The sequence below is a fragment of the Lissotriton helveticus genome, chromosome 8 (genome assembly GCF_964261635.1).
Source record: "Lissotriton helveticus chromosome 8, aLisHel1.1, whole genome shotgun sequence".
NCBI classification, from domain to species: domain Eukaryota; kingdom Metazoa; phylum Chordata; class Amphibia; order Caudata; family Salamandridae; genus Lissotriton; species Lissotriton helveticus.
In genome coordinates, this window is record NC_136069.1 from 1,580,781,371 (window position 1) to 1,580,803,353 (window position 21,983).

A 21,983-nucleotide genomic window follows, 5' to 3' on the forward strand; every position below is an offset into this window, starting at 1 on the left:
CTGTTAATGTTACAGGAAGAAGTGCTGCAGGTAGGACCTCACATAACACACCATTTTGGTTGTTTTCAGCATTGAAGGTAATTTGAAGGCACCAGTCATGGAGGTGCAACACGGGGCGATATCAAGTTTAGATTTCTGTTATCGGTGTTTATGTCATGCGGTTACTTTTAGATTTTCACATGTTTTCGACCTTTCGGTTTCTCCTTCAATTCATTGATTGAGTGGGTCTTATGGTGGTGGCACGGTTGATTTTTTCATTCACCTTTTTCATTCACCTTTTTCATTCACTATTTTTTCATTCACTGGTTTTTGTGGCACTTTAACGTTTTGCGGTATGGAAAACCCACAGTAAATACTTCACTGTCCTACATGTGCATTGTAACTGAATTCATCAAATTTCTTTTGTTGTAGATTCGCTTTCTGACTGACTCCGAGGAATTTACATTATATATATGTGGATAATTGTAATACGTTTTTTCCTCTGATGAAGGGTTCAGATTGAACCCGAAATGCATTGGGTTGTTGGATGAATGTTTAATTCACTAAAATGTGACATGTACTTTTCAAGACAGAGACATTAATTAGGTTTTTGAAATGTACCAACATTTGAGTTTGCTTTTATACATGACATTGTATCGAATCAAAAACATTTTATGAGTACATTTGAGTAAATAAATGTGCCAATCAACTGTGAAAATAATTCTGTGAAAATAATTTTGTTTAAAAGTATTAGGCCTTAGTGCCTCTCAAGCTGTGCACTGCTTTAGTCTCGAGTTTCCTCTAGACTCATTTATAATCGTCGGGATCAAGACAGTATCCCGTCAATAATCGTAGCGCAATTATTCCAAAAGAATGATGGCACTCCACTCAAGGAATTTTCAAGATTTTATTTCATCAACTGTGATCGCCTACGCGTTTCTAACTAAGCGTTCTTGATCACGGCAAATATTCAGAAAATTGGTCCCTTTTCCATTTCACATTATATACACATATGACATGCATTGCATTCTGGGATTAGTAGTCATTCAGCAAACTTTATCCATGTATTATTTGGATGACACGCTATAACTTTGCGTTTGATTTCGCGCTGTTCATTCTAATCATGTTGCGTTATTAGCGGCGAGTTTAACATTTTAATCATGATTACCCGCATTATTAATATAACTTCATTACGTTATATTGTTGTTTTGGTTCCGTGCAATTTGTGTCTGATTGTTTAGTGTGCGTGTTGGTAAGCCCTTAGATCGCCTCCCAAATTCTATGTGGCAGTGCGGTGCTACGCGCTCCCTGTGCGACTATGTGTTGATAGTCTATATCTTTGTAAACTAGGTGTTCTACATTGAAATTAGCGTGTGTTGCGCTGAAACAATACTGGGAGCGCTGAAGGTTCCTGGGCTGAGTGCCCTTGCCACCACAATCATTTGCCACAGATGAACGGGAGTATGTGTTTCTATAGGTGCTTTGGGCGATGTCACTCTGTATGCGCACATGCAACAAATATTACAGTTAGAATTCAAATTTAGTTTTCCAGTCCAAACAATTTCTCCATCCCCCCTCTCTGTGATCATGTTCATTTATGCATGTGCGCATACAGAGTGACATGCGCATTGGTATCCAAGACGGCGGCGCGAAAGAGAAGAGGGAGCCCCAGGGCGCAGCGGACAAGGCAAGTGCCTTTTATTTACTTTTCTTTTAGTATTTGCACAAATTAGGTATGTAGGGTAGGGCGGGAGGGAGGCGGGTGGCGGGCAACTTCGCTACGCCCACGGAGTGGGTGTAGTGTTGCCTGCTACGCCTACTTTGCAAAGGGCGACGTAGGCAACACTACGCCCACTCCGTGGGTGTAGCAAAGTCCTTCGCCCAGGGTTAATTATGACGCAATTTAGATGTTGTAAAAGGTTTAGTAACTGGAGAAATGGGGAAGTTGTTGACTTTGTTAGTTCTTCAAATAGAGATGAGATTGAATTTTTGAAGATTACATTTGATCAAATTGAAGAGGTGAAACAAATTGGACACTGTTGTGTTCATTTCTTGCTTGTAAAAGATTTGTATGTTCGTAGAAAACAGTTTCCTGTTTGTTTCGCATATGCAGTGACTATTCATAAATCTCAAGGATTAAGTGTAGACAATGCTTTGGTAAATATTGGAAGAGGGTATGGCGTATGTTGCATTGTCTTGAGTAAGAACGTTATCCAGATTGTATTTGATTGATTTTGATGAGCAAAAGGTTAGTGTAAATGTACATGTATTTATATAGCGCAAATCACCGACACGGTATCTAAGCGCTTGCTTAGGGAACCCGTCCTGGTATTGCCCTGTGAGATACCCCGGCAGGATATCCACAAGGTGAAAGCCAGGCATCCCGCCGCGAGGGGTCGTAGTGGAGATTAAGCAAGCTATTGCCCAGAGTCGCAGAGTGTGACCCCGTGAGTCGAGTAGGCACCGGAGCGAGAATTATCGAGTCCGTGGAATTTTGAGCCCGAGACCCGCCGAGGCGGGGAATCGAACCTTGGTCCACGGCCGATCTCAGCTTCCAGGTCTGCCGCCTCTAACAACTGAGCCGCGCTTCTCCCAAATGTAAATTGTGTAAAAGAGTAATATAGGTTAAGAAGACTCTATGCTCCTAACTTAGGTAAATAACCTATTTATAAAAAACGTTTAATACGTCCAAAATGAAAATATGATAAGATTATAGGGCCCGATTCACAGAACTAACTTAAGACAAAATCCTAAACTTACTACCATTTTGGTATTCACAGAAGGCACTTACTCATTTTGGTATTCACAGAATGCACTTACTCATTTCGGTATTCACAGAAGTTAGGAGTCCTAACTTTAGGACTCTTAAATGCCTTCTGTGAATACCGAAAGTCTTAAAGTTAGGATTTTTCTCAATTTAGTAGTAGTAAAGTTAAGACTCCTAACTTTAGGACTCCTAAATGCCTTCTGTGAATACCGAAAGTCTTAAAGTTAGGATTTTTCTCAATTTAGTAGTAGTAAAGTTAGGACTCCTAACTTTTGGACTCTTAAATGCCTTCTGTGAATACCAAAAGTCTTAAAATGTTTTTTTTTCTCAGTTTAGTAGTAGTAAATGTAGGACTCCTTACTTTAGAACTCCTAAATGCCTGCTGTGAATAATAAAAGTCTTAAAATTAGGATTTTTCTCAATTTAGTAGTAGTAAAGTTAGGACTCCTAACTTTCGGACTCCTAAATGCCTTCTGTGAATACCAAAAGTCTTAAAATTTGGATTTTCTCAACTTTACTACTACTAAACTGAGAAAAATCCTAATTTAAATACTTTCGGTATTCACAGAAGGCATTTAGGAGTCCAAAAGTTAGGAGTCCTAACTTTACTACTACTAAATTGAGAAAAATCCTAATTTTAAGACTTTCATTATTCACAGCAAGCATTTAGGAGTTCTAAAGTAAGGAGTCCTAACTTTACTACTACCAAACTGAGAAAAAAAAACATTTTAAGACTTTCAGTATTCACAGAAGGCATTTAGGAGTCCAAAAGTTAGGAGTCCTAACTTTACTACTACTAAATTGAGAAAAATCCTAATTTTAAGACTTTCGGTATTCACAGAAGGCATTTAGGAGTCCTAAAGTTAGGAGTCTTAACTTTACTACTACTAAATTGAGAACAATCCTAACTTTAAGACTTTTGGTATTCACAGAAGGCATTTAAGAGTCCTAAAGTTAGGACTCCTAACTTCTGTGAATACCGAAATGAGTAAGTGCATTCTGTGAATACCAAAATGAGTAAGTGCCTTCTGTGAATACCAAAATGGTAGTAAGTTTAGGATTTTGTCTTAAGTTAGTTCTGTGAATCGGGCCCATACTGAGGCTGCAAAGAAAAAAACATTGAAAAGAATGACGAGTTAGGAAAGAAAATAGAAGGCAACACGGTTGCTAATATTGTAGGACATCGGTTAGAAACTAGTTAAGGTATCAACTACTATGCTAATGTAATTGTGAACATTGGGCCTGATTCACAGAACTAACTTAAGACAAAATCCTAAACTTACTACTTTTGCTATTCACAGAAGTTAGGATTTTGTCTTAAGTTTGTCTTAAGAAAAACTTAAGACAGACTTAAGACAGACTTAAGACAAAATCCTAACTTAAGTCTGTCTTAAATCTGTCTTAGTTGTGTCTTAAGACAAAATCCTAACTTCTGTGAATACCAAAAGTAGTAAGTTTAGGATTTTGTTTTAAGTTAGTTCTGTGAATCGAGCCCATTGTTTTTTTTTCAGAAAATCTACAGCATGCAATTATTGAAAATTGAGAAAAAAGATTTTGTTATTTGTTACATAATATTTTTGAGAAGTTGAAAACTGATAAAACAAAAATCCATACTGCTTCTGATGTGCGGAATCTTCTGGATATATATCCTGGTTCTTCACAATTTACACAGAATGTACAGCAAGATACTCAGGAATGTCTAATGTTTATGCTTTCAGTATTAGAAGATGGAGGTATACAAATTGAAAATCTGTTTGGACTACGTTGCAGATGGGTACATAGATGTGACAGCTGTTCATTTTCATCTACCACTAAAATAGACACTGAACGATTCATATATTTGACAATGCCAGATTTGAAAACAGTGACTTTCAACGAACTAGTAAAATCAGCTAATCAACATATGGAATGTACTCAGTGCAAATCGGAAATGTTGCTAACATTATTTATAGAAAGATGTGGACAATATATTATTTTAATGTTGCAACGTTGTAGAGCAGATGGAACAAAATTGGAAACCAAAATTAAAAATGTTGTGGCAGGTCAAGTGTCAAATTCAGGAAGAACTTTTAAAACAGTAGCTATTGTTTTCCACGATTGACCAACTGCAACATCTGGACACTATACTGTCTATTTAACACCTTCAATGCTACAGGGTATTTTTCTCCTGTGCTGAAAGCTTCAGATTTGCCTTGTTCATGACAAGGTCAGCTCGTCATAAGCACAGCTCCAGTGGTACTGCATGACGAGCTGACCTTGTCATTAGCATGGAAGAGGTTAAAATGCAATAAAAGATGGACACTTTGTAATGATGTGCATTTAGAGTATACATTTCGGTTCCCTAATGAATTACCAAATTCATACTTAATATTTTTGATGCCAAAATTCTAAGAAGATATCAACACGAATTACAGAGTACATTTTGGATATTTCCACAACAAATGATTTTGGAAAGATTATCCACCCTATTGGAAACATGTGAATATGATTTTAGAAGTGTATGTTGGATATCCTCATTGCAAATGTTTCAGAAACATTATTCGGTCTATTGGGAAGGTGTGTATATGAATTCAGAAGTTTATTTTGGATATACTAAATGGATATATTTTCAGAAACATCATTCGGCCAATAGGGAAGATGTTCGTAATTACGGTTTCAATTATTAATTCTGTTCTTTCATATTGCATTTGAAAGATTGTGTTTGAAAGAAGGTGGTGATATATTTAATCTTTGTATTATATACTATGTTACTAAGAATGTTTATTTGTGAAAATGTAAATATTAAGTTGTGTTGGTTATAGATATTTTGAAGAGAAGTGTATTTTTTTTCACAATCTTAATGATTGTATTTTTTTGCCCGCTGTAATCTGATGATTAACATTGAAATCAGTGTTTATGGTGAAATTCAAAACAATCTGAAGACAGCAAAAAATGGCAAATTGAATATCTGATGTAATTGCATACTTATATTGTGTTGCGAAAAATATAACATTATATATAATAACAGAACTTTTTTCTTCTTTTTATACAGACCTTACTACTAAAGTTTAAAATACTTTAAATTTGCATTTAAAGAAAAGAAGTTAAAATATATTACGAATAATTTCATATCTACTTGAAAACAGGTAAGATTATTTCACCCAGGTACTACCCTTGCGGTCTATCAAAGACATTGTGACTCCCCAAGCCCATCTCCAGTCACCCAGCCAGTACTATACACTAATTAAATATCTCCACTAACACCCAAGTACTTATAAATTCAGCATACACTCTCCTTGCAGTACTGTAATAATCTGGTCACTGCTGATGTTCTCATACAATGGCTCAAGCACTAACACAAGCAGTGCCACAATTGTCTGTGCACTATCCACACAGACATCTAAGGAGGCACATACTACCTCTAAATACCCTGGTAGTACCCATGCACTATAGCAATCACCCTGTCAGTCCACATGCACTTCTCCAATAACTCATCTAGCATGGTGTACTTATCTAATCACTTCGCTAATACCAAAGCACTTATGAATACACCATGCACTCTCTTTACAGCACTATAATCATCCAGGTACTAGTCATGTACTTATGGAATGGCCTAACTACTAATACTAACCCGCTATTATTATTAATTGTAGGTTTTAGGGAAGATATAGTTAGAAAGTAGCATTTAAAAAACCTTTGAAATTCACTTGAAAAAAACCATAGGATTCAGGGATGTTATAGTTAGAAATTAATACTTAAAAACCATTGAAATTCACTGAAAAAAACACTCATACACCTACACAGACACTCACACACCAGCACTCATCCAGAGTTACTCACACACCTAGTGAGTCAGGCAAAAAATCAATCATACTTCCATTTACTAACCTGCACCTGAAAATACACAGAACACATCACTTATGCAAACAGAAAGAAACACATAATTAGTCTCTTATACAATCACTGATACAAGTGCACACTCATCTATACAGCCACTGTCACAATCATCGTCTTTCTTGTATAGTCATTTATATACTTCAACTCTCACATACACTGCTTTTACATATGTAGTTACTTAGACATGTACCACTTAGACATCAATTCACTCACTAACACGCCCATACACACTCAATCACCCATACAGCTGTTTCCACATGCACTCTTGAACCCATACACCCAGTGAATCAACCACTGAAACATGTATGCACAGAGTTACATACCTCCCACAGACACCCATATAAATACTTTGGTAACCAATCAATAACCCATATAGACACTCATGTAGCTACTGAGCAACACATGCAGCAGCTTATATAACAGCAGACTGATACAGACATTCACACACTTTAGTCACTAACCGATTGTTGGAACCGGAGGTCTCTGGTTGGCACAGGTATGCACTTGTGACAAGCAGGGACCCTCAGCTCCACGTCAGGGCAAGGGAACTACTCCTTCGAATAACCCCTGCTCACCCTCTAGGTAGTGTGGCGCGAGCAGACAAGGCTAATCCTCAGGGCGATAGTAAGTTAAGCATTTATGATCACACACAGTAAACCCACTGACCCACCACAAATGGACACCAGTCGTGTAGTTGTATCAAAAATACGTATACTTTATATACGAGATAGATTCAAGCAGGATTATCACAAGACCATATAACATGTAACGATTCGAGGCCAACAGATGGTACTTAGGCAAGCTTTAGTCTTTAAATGTTCGTGGTTCGGCAAGGTACGATGACAGGGAAATAAGAACGTTGCGGACCCTGGATCCGATATGAACTCAGGACGGAGTTCACGTGTACCTTGCTTGTGGAAGTCCGAGGCGTTTCAGGCGCGGCTGGTGAGGGCGGACTCCGAACGAGGCCGACGGTTCTCCAGAGGATCTCTCCGGCTCAGGTCCCCCTCGAGGTGCGAGGTGGAGGAGCAGGACTGTGGAGGGTTGCGGTGATCTGGGGTCGATGCAGCTTACGGGGCGAGGCGCCGTTCAGGCCTGTGGGGCATACTACTTCTTAGCACGCTGGGTCGTACTCGTGGATCTGTGAGGGGCGTCACGTTCTACGGCAGACAGGTGCAACACCAGGCTTCCGGTACCACTGTACGGGGAGGCCTTTCTTGAGGTGTGGCACGGGTCTTGGTATGCAGGAGGGCAAAGCGAGACAGTCGGGTACGTGACGACGTACGGACCGTCCGAGGCTATGGAATGCGCTCCGTGCAGATTCCGGCGGGAGAAGAAGAGAGGTGCACCACGCGCTCCGTTAGCGGCGAGGTGACAGGAGAGCGGGCGGCCCGGCACTGAAGCTGAGAGCGACTCAGGGATGAGCGGGCTCTCTACGGCGGGGCGACCAGGCTCCGAGCTGTAACGACCTGGGAGGGGGCGAAGGCATCCGAGTCACAACTCCGGCGAGGGAATAAGAACTAAGGCCCAACAGCAGACAGGCACAAGCAGATAGAACCCAATGGTCCTGGGGTTCCATTCAGGGGGCAAGCTCTCAATCAAGCCCTTGGAGAGGGTTTCAGGCACAAGTCTACAAAGTCCTTTCTGGTCCTTTCCTCTCCGTTCTCAGCAAAGCACCACTGCAGGCCAGTCTTACAGGATTCAGACCGGTTTCCGTCCTTCAGCTTCTCTTGGTCCTTCTAGTCAGGCAGAGGTTCGTCGTAGTCAAAACTGGATCTGATTTGTAAGGAGCGGAGCTCCTATATTTATACTGCGATTCTTTTGTCTTTGCAGGCCAGGGGGCCTGAGCCTAGTTCAACCCGGTTCTGGAGTACTCTGTTTACAGGAAGCTGCCGTCTTCTTTCAGAGTGCGGGCAGGGACATCAGATGCTCCGCAGGGGGTGGAGCCAGCATTGTGGTGGTGGAGCACAACCCTACTCAGAGTCAAGGACTACTCCGCCCACCCATCCTGGTGCAAGCACCCTATTCACCACCTGGGGGTCCCAACTGTCCCCGGGAATCTCCCAGCCCTGTCACTCACACCAACCCAGACAACAGATACACATCCTGGCAGAGGCGGGCTAAATAGGTAGGCGCGCAAAGGCTATCTTTCTAAAAGTAGCATTTGCAAACACAGGATATTAAAATAAACCTTACTAAAGGAAGTATTTTATTATTCTGAGTTCAGGCATACTAAACTCGACATGCTACCGTGTTCCCTGAGTCTGCCGGGACTATAGCGTGTAATAGTTCCGACAGCTCATCTTGGCCTAAGAGAACCGGTAGCCCTTCCATAGTGAAGAACGAAAAGGGCGGCAATTCACTACGAGGACATGCCACACTCTAGGCTTGTCCTACCTTACGCTTCAATGCACCCTGCCCGTAGGCCTACCAGAGGGGCGACTGATATGGAGGTTAGGGAAGGTTCAGGGACTGGCAAGTGTGGGCACTTGCGCAGTCAGCGTGACAGTACGGGACTGTACGCGGGGTCTGCAATGGCGGACCCGAGTCATGTCTTACGAGGCCGCTTCTGTGGGTGGCGCAACCAACGCTGCAGGCCCACTAGCAGCATTTGTATCTACAAGCCCCGGCACTCCTCGTGCACGTTACTGGGGACTGACAGTAAACCAAATAAGCCAATCGTGGAAATCAATTCCACATACACTTATATTGGCCGTGGCGCAGTGCCCTGAGCATCGAACACCAGCAAAACATCTGAGGCACATCAGCAAAAAGTGGAAGGGAGACTCACGCCAAGGTGCCAGGTCTAACACCGATGCATTCAGTAAATCACTCATTAAACAGTCAGTCACACACCACTAAATCCTCCATCCAGACACTTATACACCCACTCATTCTTCAATACAGCTTGGTGTATATATAAATAATACATATTTAAAGTTTAAAGAAAACCACATTCACTGGATGATGTCATCAGTGATGTCATTTGATATGTCATCAGTGATGTCACTGACCATGTCATGAATGATGTAATATGTGACGTCATCAGCAGTTCATCGTGGGGGCGTGAGTTATAGTTAGCTGAACTAACTATAACGGTGCAATTTCTCTGGTATTGTATGAATGAAATGTCCAACTAACTATAACATCAATGAAACCTATTTTTTTTCAGTGAATATATATTCCTTGTGAAGGAGGTTACTGTGAGATTATATGCGACTGCCAGCGCGCATTACAGAAACCCCGCAGCACAAGAGGTCGGGACGGTCTGGTTTGCTCTGCCGAGCTTTTGTACTTTGACTGTGGTCACAATCGCGTCCAGTACCCGCCAGGACGTCTGGATATACAGCGGTTTGGAGGTATTCACACTTCAGATTTGGGTGACCGGGATTCCTGAGCCAACGCCCGTTAAAGTTCCCAGGCGGAGAGGCAGCTGCGACATATGTGGAGGACTCAAGGGGGCACTGGACTTTGAATTTGCCTTACCTCCCAACTTGCTTCACGACTGTGCCTGCTCTTGATTCCCACTCCGGCAGTGTCACCCCGTCGAGCATTTCCTTACCTGGCATGCACCATACAGAGGCATTCTGGGACTTGAGGTCCGGTTCCAAAGGACCACACAGGTGCGCTCAATGACAACAGGGGGCAGAGCAAGGTATTTACATCTCCTTCGAGGCAGGGGTTGCCTACGCCACAGCATACGAAGAGGTCGGAGAGGAGCGCTGACGAAGGCTGATACGCCGAAATGCATTCGCTCAAGACTTTTTCTCAATAAAGTGTGCCTTTGAATCCTCCACATGGGTTTCTGCTCTTTCCTGTGAAGGAAGTTACTGTGAGATTATATGCGACTGCCAGGGCCCATTACAGAAACCCCGCAGCACAAGAGGCCGGGCCGGTCTGGTTTGCTCTGCCAAGCTTTTGTACTTTGACTGTGGTCACAATCGCGTCCAGTACCCGCCAGGACGTCTGGATATACAGCGGTTTGGAGGTATTCACACTTCAGATTTGGGTGACCGGGATTCCTGAGCCAACGCCCGTTAAAGTTCCCAGGCGGAGAGGCAGCTGCGACATATGTGGAGGACTCAAGGGGGCACTGGACTTTGAATTTGCTTTACCTCCCAACTTACTTCACGACTGTGCCTGCTCTCGATTTCCACTCCGGCAGTGTCACCCCGTCGAGCATTTCCTTACCTGGCATGCACCATACAGAGGCATTCTGGGACTTGAGGTCCGGTTCCAAAGGACCACACAGGTGCGCTCAATGACAATAGGGGGCGGAGCAAGGTATTTACATCTCCTTCGAGGCAGGGGTTGCCTACACCACAGCATACGAAGAGGTCGGAGAGGAGCGCTGACGAAGGCTGATACGCCGAAATGCATTCGCTCAAGACTTTTTCTCAATAAAGTGTGCCTTTGAATCCTCCACATGGGTCTCTGCTCTTTCCTGTGAAGGAGGTTACTGTGATACATATTATATATATATATATATATATATATATATATATATATATATATATATATATATATCCTTTCTGAAGTTGCCCAACGCTTAAGGACGCAATCCACAGCATCGTGTCCACAGGACAATTTTATTTGGAGGGAGCCAGTGCCTACATGCTCGCATTAGTTCGTGCCTGACCGGATAAGGAGGCCCGAAGCTCCTTAATCATAGGCATGCTCTGCAGTTGAACAGCTTTCTCTGTGGCTTTCACTCCAAATCAGCATGATTCATTATTTCCTGCCCTCCAGTGGGCTTTTGTCATCAGTAATGTCTCTCAGGTGAGTGTTCTAAAACCGCCTTACATGCTGGAACTTGCAGTTTCTTTCCGCAGCATACTTTTTCCCTTTCAGTAGGTTCTGTTAACAAATCCAAAATGAAAGCATTAATTGTTGCCCTCCAGTGGGCCACAAGCATGTCTCCGCTGGCTCATTTCAACATTCGTTACTGAGCTGAACCGGGACTCAAACCATGTCGGTCCCAACAGACAATTCTTAAAGTTAAAGAGCGGTGCAATCCTCCGCGGCTTGGACGTGCCGCGTACAAATCCTTTCTAAAGTTGCCCAACGCTTAAGTATGCACTCCACAGCAACGTGTCCACAGGACAATTTTATTTGGAGGGAGCCAGCGCCTACATGCTCACATTCGTTTGTGCCTGACCGGTTTTTGGAGCCCCCTGGCTCCTTAATCATAGGCATGCTCTGCATCACCTTGGATTCAACTTTATACTTTAACTTGTGCCCTACTGGGTTGGAATTATCACCAGCATAGGGACATTCCGGATTTCTGACATACTTCCCTAAGCCCGGAAGAGTTGTGGGATTACTTTTCCCCGACAAAACATGTGTCGGCTGGTTGCGTATTCCATCAGAATAAAGAAATTACGACATCACCCAAGAATTCTGTACAAATTGCTTCAAACGATATTTGCATTTCTTGTTGAAATTATGTATGTATGCACAGGATTTAGCAATAGTTGTGCAGAAAGTTGTCCACCCATCATGGTGCAAGCGTGCCCGCGTTAGTCCTAGGCTGCAGAGAGCATGCCAGCTCAATGAAAGAGCAGAAATGCCCCATACCTTTGAGAATATGGAGCATTACTGTTTGCACCCTTTCACACAAAACAGCAACTTTGACTGCTGAACTGTGATGGTGAAAGATAGTAAATATAAAATATGCCACGCAGTCTTTTCACAAAAAGCAGCTTTGTTTTAAAAGAACTGCATTTGCTTAAACAAACTTACTTTCTCTCTTTTTCAATGTGGAAAACATTTTCCCGGTGGAGTACAACTCCCTCAGTGCCCCCACTAATTCGGGGATAAAAGATAAGCATGATAGGAAATTACACCTGTCACTGGCAGCAGTACATCTACGACTGCATCCTGGGTAGAAAAAGCCATTTCAAAATTTTCTGAACATTCAAATCCACAAGTTTATGGGTGCAAACATACACTTCAAGCCATGGAACTGTTAAGTTTAACTCAGTTACACAAATGGATTTCTGTATAGGGACAGAGGTGTCTGCATTCCTGTTTCTAAAGTAATGTCAGAAAAGAATAGCAGCTTCCATTTCCAAAACATCTGTACAGATACATTACTTACTGGCAATAGACTGGTCATATTCATATGGTCCCACCATAAAGTGAGGAAGAGACATGATAAATCCACCCATACAAATTAGCAAGGCGCCACAACCAATCATGCGAGGCCTATGGACTCTGCTTCCGAAGTAACTGACGAAGACAATTAGACTCACATTTCCAATCTACAAAAGAAAATAGACATGGTTACTTAGTAAACAAGTGCAGCATTATGCCTACATGTACATGCTCTACGCGTGACCAGTTTTAAAACAAATGGAAATTGTGGTTTCTAGTATTTTAAGGGTCTGTAGTGAGCAATGCTTGCACTTCATCACTTGGGGTCAGGAGTGCACACCAGTTGTTTTGCACGTTCCACATATTGAGTATCACGTTTATATAGCACTTCAATTGTGTAGCATATTCATCATGAAATGATCAACAAATTTAAAGACATACTTTGGAGAATGTACACTCGATTCCAACCATTGAAACACACTTTCACCAGCAGAACCAAACCTGACTGCATTCTACTCATATGTGTATTACACTGTCCTCGTGGCCAAATACATATTTGGAAGCCAAATGTCATAAAATTAAATGAGAATTAACAGCCAACATAGATTTTTTCCCCCCACTGTGAAATGTCTGAGAACAAGTTTACCACAAAATGGATTGCTGAAAGTGCATGTGAGAAAGTCATCCTTTTTGCCTGTTTATCCCCTATTTTTTTCTACTGACTGACACTGGTGGTAGCTGACTCTGACTGTGAGTTGGGCTCTGGTAGCCAGGCCCAGGGCCAGTGCTATGTTAAACACAGAAACTTGCATTGAGGTACACTTTTAATTGGCATGACCTACTCTTTTAGAGGCATACATCCTCCATCACTCCACAGACCCCAGGGATAGCATTGACGCAAGAGACCTGCCCAGATGACACCCCCATGCCCGCGCCCTTTCGACAGCGGCGGATGGCACTTCGTCACGGTCACAGGGTGACAGACACGAGATATTGGATGTTGCTGCATCACTAGAGCTCCTTCGCCTTCCCCCCCTCTTCTCCTCCCCCTCCCCCCCCCAATCCCCCTAAGGGTAGCGGCCCGCGCTCACACTGAACTGTTTATGTAACAATTGGAAAAAACACGCACCCCACACGCACACACAGTTTCCCCTTGCCCTGTTTTGATTAGCATTTTGTTCGGTTCTTATTTCTAGAGTTTGGATTAGTCCGAACATTCCCAGATTGGGATGTTGACAGTTGCACCAGAAATTACTCTTCCCTGGGCTATATGTAGAGACCGCCGGGGCGGATTGTGCCGCACCGATACCTCAGGATCCCCAGAAGCGAGAGTGTATTATCTGATCGAGAAACAGCTGGCACGACCACATGAACAGGGATATCCCAATAGGATAGCTAAGCCCTGACACTGGAGAGTGCACGCAATGTTCTGCACTGCATAGGCCCTAATGTATCAATTACTCGCAACATTACATGTTATGGGCGTACAACCAATACTACCTGGCTGGGGATGCGCATTTTGGCTAGCATATCAAGTGCCTGTACTATGTGGTTTCAGTGTGGTATGATTCACTTAAGTTTATTTAGCTCATGGGACATATGCGTTGCCACTGACAGCTGCACTGACCTGTTGTTGTGTATGGATGCCAAGACAAACAATTACCAGATGTGCATGTCTTATTGCATTCTTCAATTACCTAGACCTAAATTACATGTATAACAAGTGGCATATGCACCAGACCGATTGCTGTTGTGTTTAATCCTGCTTGCTGCATCCATGCACCTTTGTATCAAAAACTGCAAAATGTTAAAAATGTTAATAAAAATATTCCAAAAAAAAGACCTACTCTTTTAGAGTAGGTCATGGTAAACTCAGTTTAGAGGCCAGCAGCCTTTGTTGCACTTGCATGTGTGCTCTGCTGAGAGTCGGATGTCATTTTAAAAACAGCTGTGTTGCAGCACAGCTTTTATAAGTAAAATTCACTGCAATTCGACTTTAGTGGTATGGGCAATTTAAAAGTGATAATTTACCTTATTTATACATTTTGGGTACCCCCAAGGCCTCTCCTAGGTGTTCCAGGGGTGGGATTCATGTGACTATAAGCAGGGTCCCTATAAAAGATGTTTCATAAACTCTGGTGAGTGAAAGTTGTCCATTTTATTTTTCCCCAGTGTAGGAACTTCACTATAAAGTCGACTTTGGTATCATGGGCACTGTGAAATCATAACCAAAATCGTTTGTGCATAGTAGGAACCCCCCTAGGTCTTCCCTTGTTGTTCCAGGGGTGGAGGGCCCTGTAAGTATGAGCAGGGGCTTTATAAAAGATGGTTTATAACGCCTGGTGATTAGGAAATTACACATTTCATTATCCACATTGAAAGATACTTGGCCTCAGAGGCTAACATGGCAATATTTTATGGATGCTAAGAAAGTACGGACATATCATTCAAGGACTAAACAGAATGGTATTGATAAATCCAGCAACTTGGCATTGTTGAATTTATAGTAAATTATACATACAAAAGTTATAAGAATTTCTTTTCTGTAAGTCAAGATTCTGCCTCTAGCACTTTTCCTTGATTGGTCAGCCCTGAGGGGATTAGTCAAGGTGCCTTGATTAGGTGATAAGTGGCCTGGCCAGTCTGAGTCTGTCTGATGGAGGGAGCTCTGTGAGGCACAGGAATCTGATGGAGGGACCTCTGTGGGGCACAGGAATGCCAGAGCAAGGGGCTGGGCCATAAAGCATCAGCTTCAAAGGAAGAACAGGTCAAGCCAGCCCGATCTGGGGCCTCCCACATCGAGTATCCAAGCAGTGCTCCATCGCGGTCAGCCTCAAACTTTGACTTTGTCCTAATCAAGTGCAACCAGATGTCCAGAAGTGGCGCTATTGGTTTCTGAGCACTAATAAGTGTTTATTCTATAATAAATCAAATCTCAGGTTTTCTACATTGAAATCCTGATGGATTTGCTATCATTTTAAAGATGGACATATTTCCTATGTTGACAAATTGTAAATTGGTCTGGGATTTTTATAGTGTGTTGTGTCTTACTTATTTAATAAAGAATCAAATGGGGGGCAATGAACCACTTGTCCTGTGTTACCAGGGTCTATGAGGACGTGGGGTTGGCCATCTTTGTAAAAAACCCTCATATGCGAACACAGGCATGAGGCGGTATATCTTGGTTCTCCGCCGTTCAGTGTTGCAACAGCATTATCATTGGGTCTTTTCCTTAGTTGTTATGCTGACCTCCACCTGGAGGAAGACCAACTGGTGTTACAGTAGTGGCCAGAAACGAAAAGGGTGTGTGTGTTTTGTGCTTAAGTGAATAAAAGTGATTAAATAAAATTCCTTATACCAAGACTCTCGTATTTTATTCTACACTTTTTCGCAGTTAGGAGCCATACCAAGCTCTTTAAAATACCAATCCTGACGAAAGCCTCTAGAGTAACCAGAAGGCTGAAACATGTTGATCATACTCCCCAGTGCGTAAGGCTAATAATTAGGCCTTCAGACGCACGTCACTGTTTTTAATATCCTACACCTATGATTTGTAGAATAAACTCCACAATGACCACATATTAGCTGTTCTTTTACTTGATTGTGAATTTTGAAAAATTCACTGTTGAGACACAGCTCAGTGGTGCTTCATGCAGACAAATGCATGATAAATTAAATATCTAATATTGAATTTTAACACATATATTAAGTATATTGGCAGAAATGTATTTCACCTCTTCTTTTGCCCTGTATTTCACACTGAGTGAGATTTCCATTCCTCCCTTCACTTCTACTTGCCATTTAAGGCAGAAAAATACACATCACAACATTTTTGCACAAGTGATTTCTGGTTTGTCAACAATATATGTATGATAAAGCCCTGTACTATATACCTGCGCTAGTCAAACGTATGCAGTATAACTTGTATCACTTTGCTAACTTGTATTTTAGGACCATATACATCCAGGTTGAGGATTGCCTGTTAATACAATTCCAGTTTGTTAGTTTACCGGAAACTATACTATATTTGAATGAACATTATCAAAAGAAGCAGACAGGAGAGAAATAAATATTCTGTTACCATTCATTTGATCTGAATACAAAGTATCCTAGTTTAGGCCCAGACTATGTATCAGGTAGGTCCAAATAACCTTTTCTTTGGACTCCACTGCATTGTTTAGGTACAGACGCACATATGTGGGTACAAAAGACAATGTCTGAATAGCATTCCGTCAGTTCTTCATTTATGACTCACAATGAAATCATCAGCCTCAAATATATATTTATTTCTATAATAGATTCATCAAACACATTCAGAACCATACAATTAAAGGGCTGGGTTGAACATCAACTAATATATTTTAAACATTTGATAACAAGTGTTTCATGCCTTACAATAATAATAATTCATAAATAATAAATGTACTTCAACATGTCCTGTGGTATTTGATAAGTGACAATGGCCATACCCCTATGTTAAATAGTACATTATATTACATCAATCAATGTTTAGTGTTCTACAAGACTGAAATTGGAGTTTAAAAACTGCAGGCATTTGCCCAGACTTAATGGAAGTTCCTCATTACTGCAAGAAGAGGATCATTTAACCAATTCCACGAAGCTCACTCCCTATCACTCAGTAAGCTTTGTTTTTTATTATGTCTTTTCCAAAAATGCAATCACACCGTGCGAATAGAAGTCCATGTTGCATGAAATCTTTTTTTTAACACTTTATTTTTTGATCAGTTAAACATTGTGTACATATTATCACATAAAAGCAATATACCAATTCTGAATCTCACCACAGTCACCTACTACACTTAGCCCGTAATATAGAACTTGCGCTCAGCCCAACTCCATGCCCTTGCTGCGTAGTTGTCATCGTTACGCCTCCCCCAAACCGACATACCCAAATCCCACATAGGCACTTCATACCGAACATTGGCCATTTCGGCTGCATTATAAAACAGCCACCGTTCATCCCACTCCCTCTGGTACAATGCCTTTTTCAATCTGCGTGTCTGAAGCCTGTTAATGAGCTGAAACATAGTCCCTGAACGGACCCTATATGTCTCTGGGGCAGGATGTCAATGGCATCAAGCCTGCATAACATTCGGCATTAATATTACAATATGCGATACTTTGTAACCAGTCCTGCAATTTGGAAGCAGTTTTCTGACCCCAATGTATAGCAACCTTTCTTTTGGCCAAAAGTAGTCCTAAGGAGGCCAATCTCCTGACTTTTTTGGGGATCTGTACCGTATATCCTAACAGCGCAATCTCAGGGACGGGATTCAGCGGGTTGCTGATTATTTTCCCCAGGGTTGTGTGTACGCCCGTCCAGTAAGCCTGTAATCGGGGGCAAAACCAAGCTAAGAGTATGAAATCGGCATATGATGCGGCGCATTTCAAACATGTATGGGACCTAGTGGCATCTATCCTGTGTGCCATAGCAGGAGTAAAGTAGGCTTGGCGCAGAAACTTAAAGTGAAGCAGTTTGTGACTACTATTGAGGGAGATTTCTTTAGTGGCCCCGCAGCACTTTGCCCATTGGTTGTCCGTTATTGGCCCCCGATATCTGCCTCCCAGGCTTGTCGAAGTTTGGTGTCACAGATTGGTTTTATGGCAAAGCTAGCTTTATACATTTCGAAAATTAGACGAGCCCCATCGGTATTCTCTATCACTAATGTCAGTGGGGGAAACGAGTCTAGCTCGATAGGGAATGTGGGAAATGTGGCCAGCGAGAAGATCTAACACGGGTCAAGATGAAACATGTCATAAAACTGCCACCTTCCAACCTGATTTCCTCATCTAGGGAGAAAGCATGCCCCACGGGGAATAGATCACCTATTTTGTTAATGTCCAGTGTAGTCAATGTGCGCTGTACCAGGCCCTCACCTGTGAGTAGGAACCATTGAGCATTTGGCAGGGGAGGGGAGGATGAATAGAGATGTGCAGCACCAGTGAATTTTCTCAATTTCCCGCAGGCCCATGAGGTGGTAGAAACTGTCTGGATGTCACATCTGTCTCAAGACCAACCTCCGGGGAGTACCGCGGATAGCTTGTCCGGGAGTACCAGGTCCGCTTCTGGACGTGGAAACGGTTTACGTACATCTGGGTGATACCAGGCGTGGGCATACTGACATTGTGCCACTAAATAATACAGTTGAAAGTCTGGGACATTATACCCCCCTCTGTCATACGGTAGCTTCAGGATTGACCAGCGAATGCATGGTTGTCTCCCTCCCCATACCAACTAGACCAGGTGCGAAATCAGTGTGCGAAATAAGACGTCCATAAGTGGAATAGGAATGTTATTAAAAAGATATCAAAATTTGGGAAGGACAGCCATTTTCAGAAGTGCCACTCGACTCACTAATGACAATGGTAGCCTCAGCCATTTACCGATCTGTTCCTCTAGTTTGTGAACGGCCTGGCCGTATTTTAAACGAATAATGTGAGTGATCTTGCGGTGGATGTGAATCCCAAGGTATTTTACAGAGTCATGATGTTGCATGAAATCTTAGTAGGTCACAGTTAAAAGCAATAACTTACTCCTTTTGCACTAAACATTCCTCTTTTTTTATCAACCTCAACCCGGGTAAAAAAACTTCGGGGGACTTCTTCAGAGCTCTTCCTCCATTCACCGGGGCACAAACAGATAATCAAGATGAAAGCATCAATTAGTTTTATTTCTCTTACTCAGATTTTCTGAATATAAAGTAGGATGTTGTATAATAAGCTTTGTCCATATACAACACAGTATGGGCCAAATATATGGTCGTAAGGATTCTTCAACCGATAATGATGAATTCTGATTGAATATACATCTTCAGAATTGGCAGCACTGGAAAGACAAATGCAGAGCTTGCTAATTTTTCCTACTGTTTGTTGAGATCGGAAAGTTGCAGGTTTCCATTTCATTTTATTTACTATCATTTTTGACAAGTGAGATAAAGATTGTTCATCAAAGTAAATACACATTTTAGAAAGGTATATTTATTGATATATGTCCATAAATTGCAGCATAACCGTACCTCATTGAATGAAGTCACTAAACCAGAGATCTCACTTGATAATCCAAAACGCTTCTCTATTGTTGAAATCGAGCTTTTGAGATATCCGGAAACCAAAAAGTCGGAAAGTTGGATAAATCCATGACAGCAAAGAAAAAACTGGAAGAGACAAAAATTAAAGGTGTTATGAACATTAGTTAATGAAATTCACACCTCCATGAAAATATTATTTTTTAGAATCTAATCTTAATAGTGTTTTTAATGTATTTTCTGTAGTGTTCTTTTTATACCCTCAAAACCTTGTTTAAGAACTCAAAATGAAACAACTTTCACGGAGTTAGTAGAAAAAATGTTTTGACTAAATATAAAACACCTGATTTTGGAAGAGTCTGTGTATTACATTAAGGGAACACCAACTTAAATAAACAGAACACTTGATATATGCTCAAGGTTAACATTAGATAGATTTATTGTCAAGCAGCAAGCAATATGAAGCAATATGAAGAATGTGCTTCAAAGCTATGATCTGGCCCCATATTAAGAATGTCATGGACTGTGTCCCCTGAGAATGTGCACGCTGTATTATTAAAAGGGGATGCACAAGCATCTACAGCCCCTTCCATAATAGCAAAGTCCAGTGTAAACATCCAAAATATCTTCAAATATGATGACTAATGTACTTCTTAACCCTTTCCATGCTCATGACGGCTCCACGCCATCATGAGCCACGGGTGGCGTGTGCTCATGACGGCATGGAGCCGTCATCAACTGCCGCTCCTCCAACGCTCTGCCTGCGCGGCACTACGTTCCCGCCTGTGCGGGCGAATTAGTGAGTGAGCGGGGTCCTGACGGCTCCACGCCGTCATGAGTACACGCCACCTGTGACTTATGACGGCGTGGAGCCGTCATGAGTGAAAAAGCGCCACGCCCACCCCCTAGCCCCGCCCACGCCTTGGCCGAATTCGCGCCACGGCGAAGAGGTTAAATAAATAGATGACAAATACAACAATAAGTAGTGCACCATGCAGATGTAATATCTAATTATCGAAAAAAATACAGGGATAATAAAGTTATGAAATTAGAAATGCCACGAAAAATCATAGGTTACAAGTATGTTATGGTTAGAAATTAGCATTTGAAAAACCTTAGAAATTCCCTGAAAAAAACAAAGGTTATAGGGATGTTATAGTTCTGAAAAGAATTTTAAAAACCTTAAGAAATTTACTGAAAAAACTGAAGGTTACAGGACGTTATAGTAAGGCTTACATTTCACTCATACAAAACCAGAGAAATTCAGCAGTTATAGTTAGCTGAGCTAACAATAACTCACACCCCAGCAATGCACTGCTTCAGACCTCACATATTACATCACTCGTGACATGGGCAGTGACATCACTGATAATAACTCAAATGAAATCATCTATAAAATAGGCACTTCAATGGGAACGGCAAAATCAGTACCTGCACAGCATGGACTGCTGCAGTACATACAATGCAGATACTGGTGTGCATCCACATGTGGCCCCCCTATGTGCATCCACATGGCATGAGGTACTTTGTACCCTCACCACCACACTTTTATGGCAGTTACACTGCCATGAAAAGTGTTACCCTCGGGAAACTCATATTGCAGCCTCAGGATCATATCGTAACATCCAGGGAATGACTGCTCTCTGGTGGTTGCAGTGGTTTAGGTGGTCCCAGGGGGGGCCGACAGCCCTAGTCATAAAAGGGCAGTTAGGAGACCGCCACAGTGAGTGTATCATGAGTCTGAAACACCAGACTCACAATAAGGCCTTACATCTTTGGCGTTGTTTGTAGAATTTTCATAACATTTTCCCAAAAAGTGTCATAATGAATCTTGTTGTGCATGGGGGTCAGAATTTTTTTTATTTCCCATGTTAATTCCCATTGGAGCTTTGAACAGGATTACAGCCCGAACCGCTGGACGGAATTACAACAAATTTAGCAGGAAGATAGACTTTGGTTTGCAGATCAAGCTTTCAGTTATTTGGTGAAAATCTGTTCAGTATCTGTTGAGAAATGTAATGGAAAGCAATAAGGATATCTGGGTAGAACCTAGGCACAGATCTCATGGTGAGATCTGATTGACTGTCAGCACTTCAACCAGAAATTGCTGGCAGCCATTTTGGGACCAATATACATGCATTGTAGTGAATGGCAGGTTTTGAAGGTGACAAAAAGGATAAATCATTTGTTGATGGTACCATACTCATTTTAGGAATTAT

At 41.9% G+C, this 21,983-nt stretch overlaps 1 protein-coding gene across 1 annotated transcript in view; it reads right to left on the reverse strand.

The window, feature by feature from the left end:
• LOC144773949 (solute carrier organic anion transporter family member 2B1-like) overlaps positions 1 to 20,437 on the reverse strand; it is a 560,363-nt gene extending 539,926 nt beyond the window's left edge. The window contains exons 1-3 of the mRNA XM_078659003.1: positions 20,423 to 20,437; positions 19,756 to 19,893; positions 12,723 to 12,885 (exon numbers count right to left, since the gene is read on the reverse strand). Of these exons, the coding sequence (XP_078515129.1) occupies positions 12,723 to 12,885; positions 19,756 to 19,893; positions 20,423 to 20,437 (316 nt within the window). The remainder of the gene's footprint in view (positions 1 to 12,722; positions 12,886 to 19,755; positions 19,894 to 20,422) is intronic.
• Between the last annotated feature and the right edge of the window lie 1,546 nt (positions 20,438 to 21,983).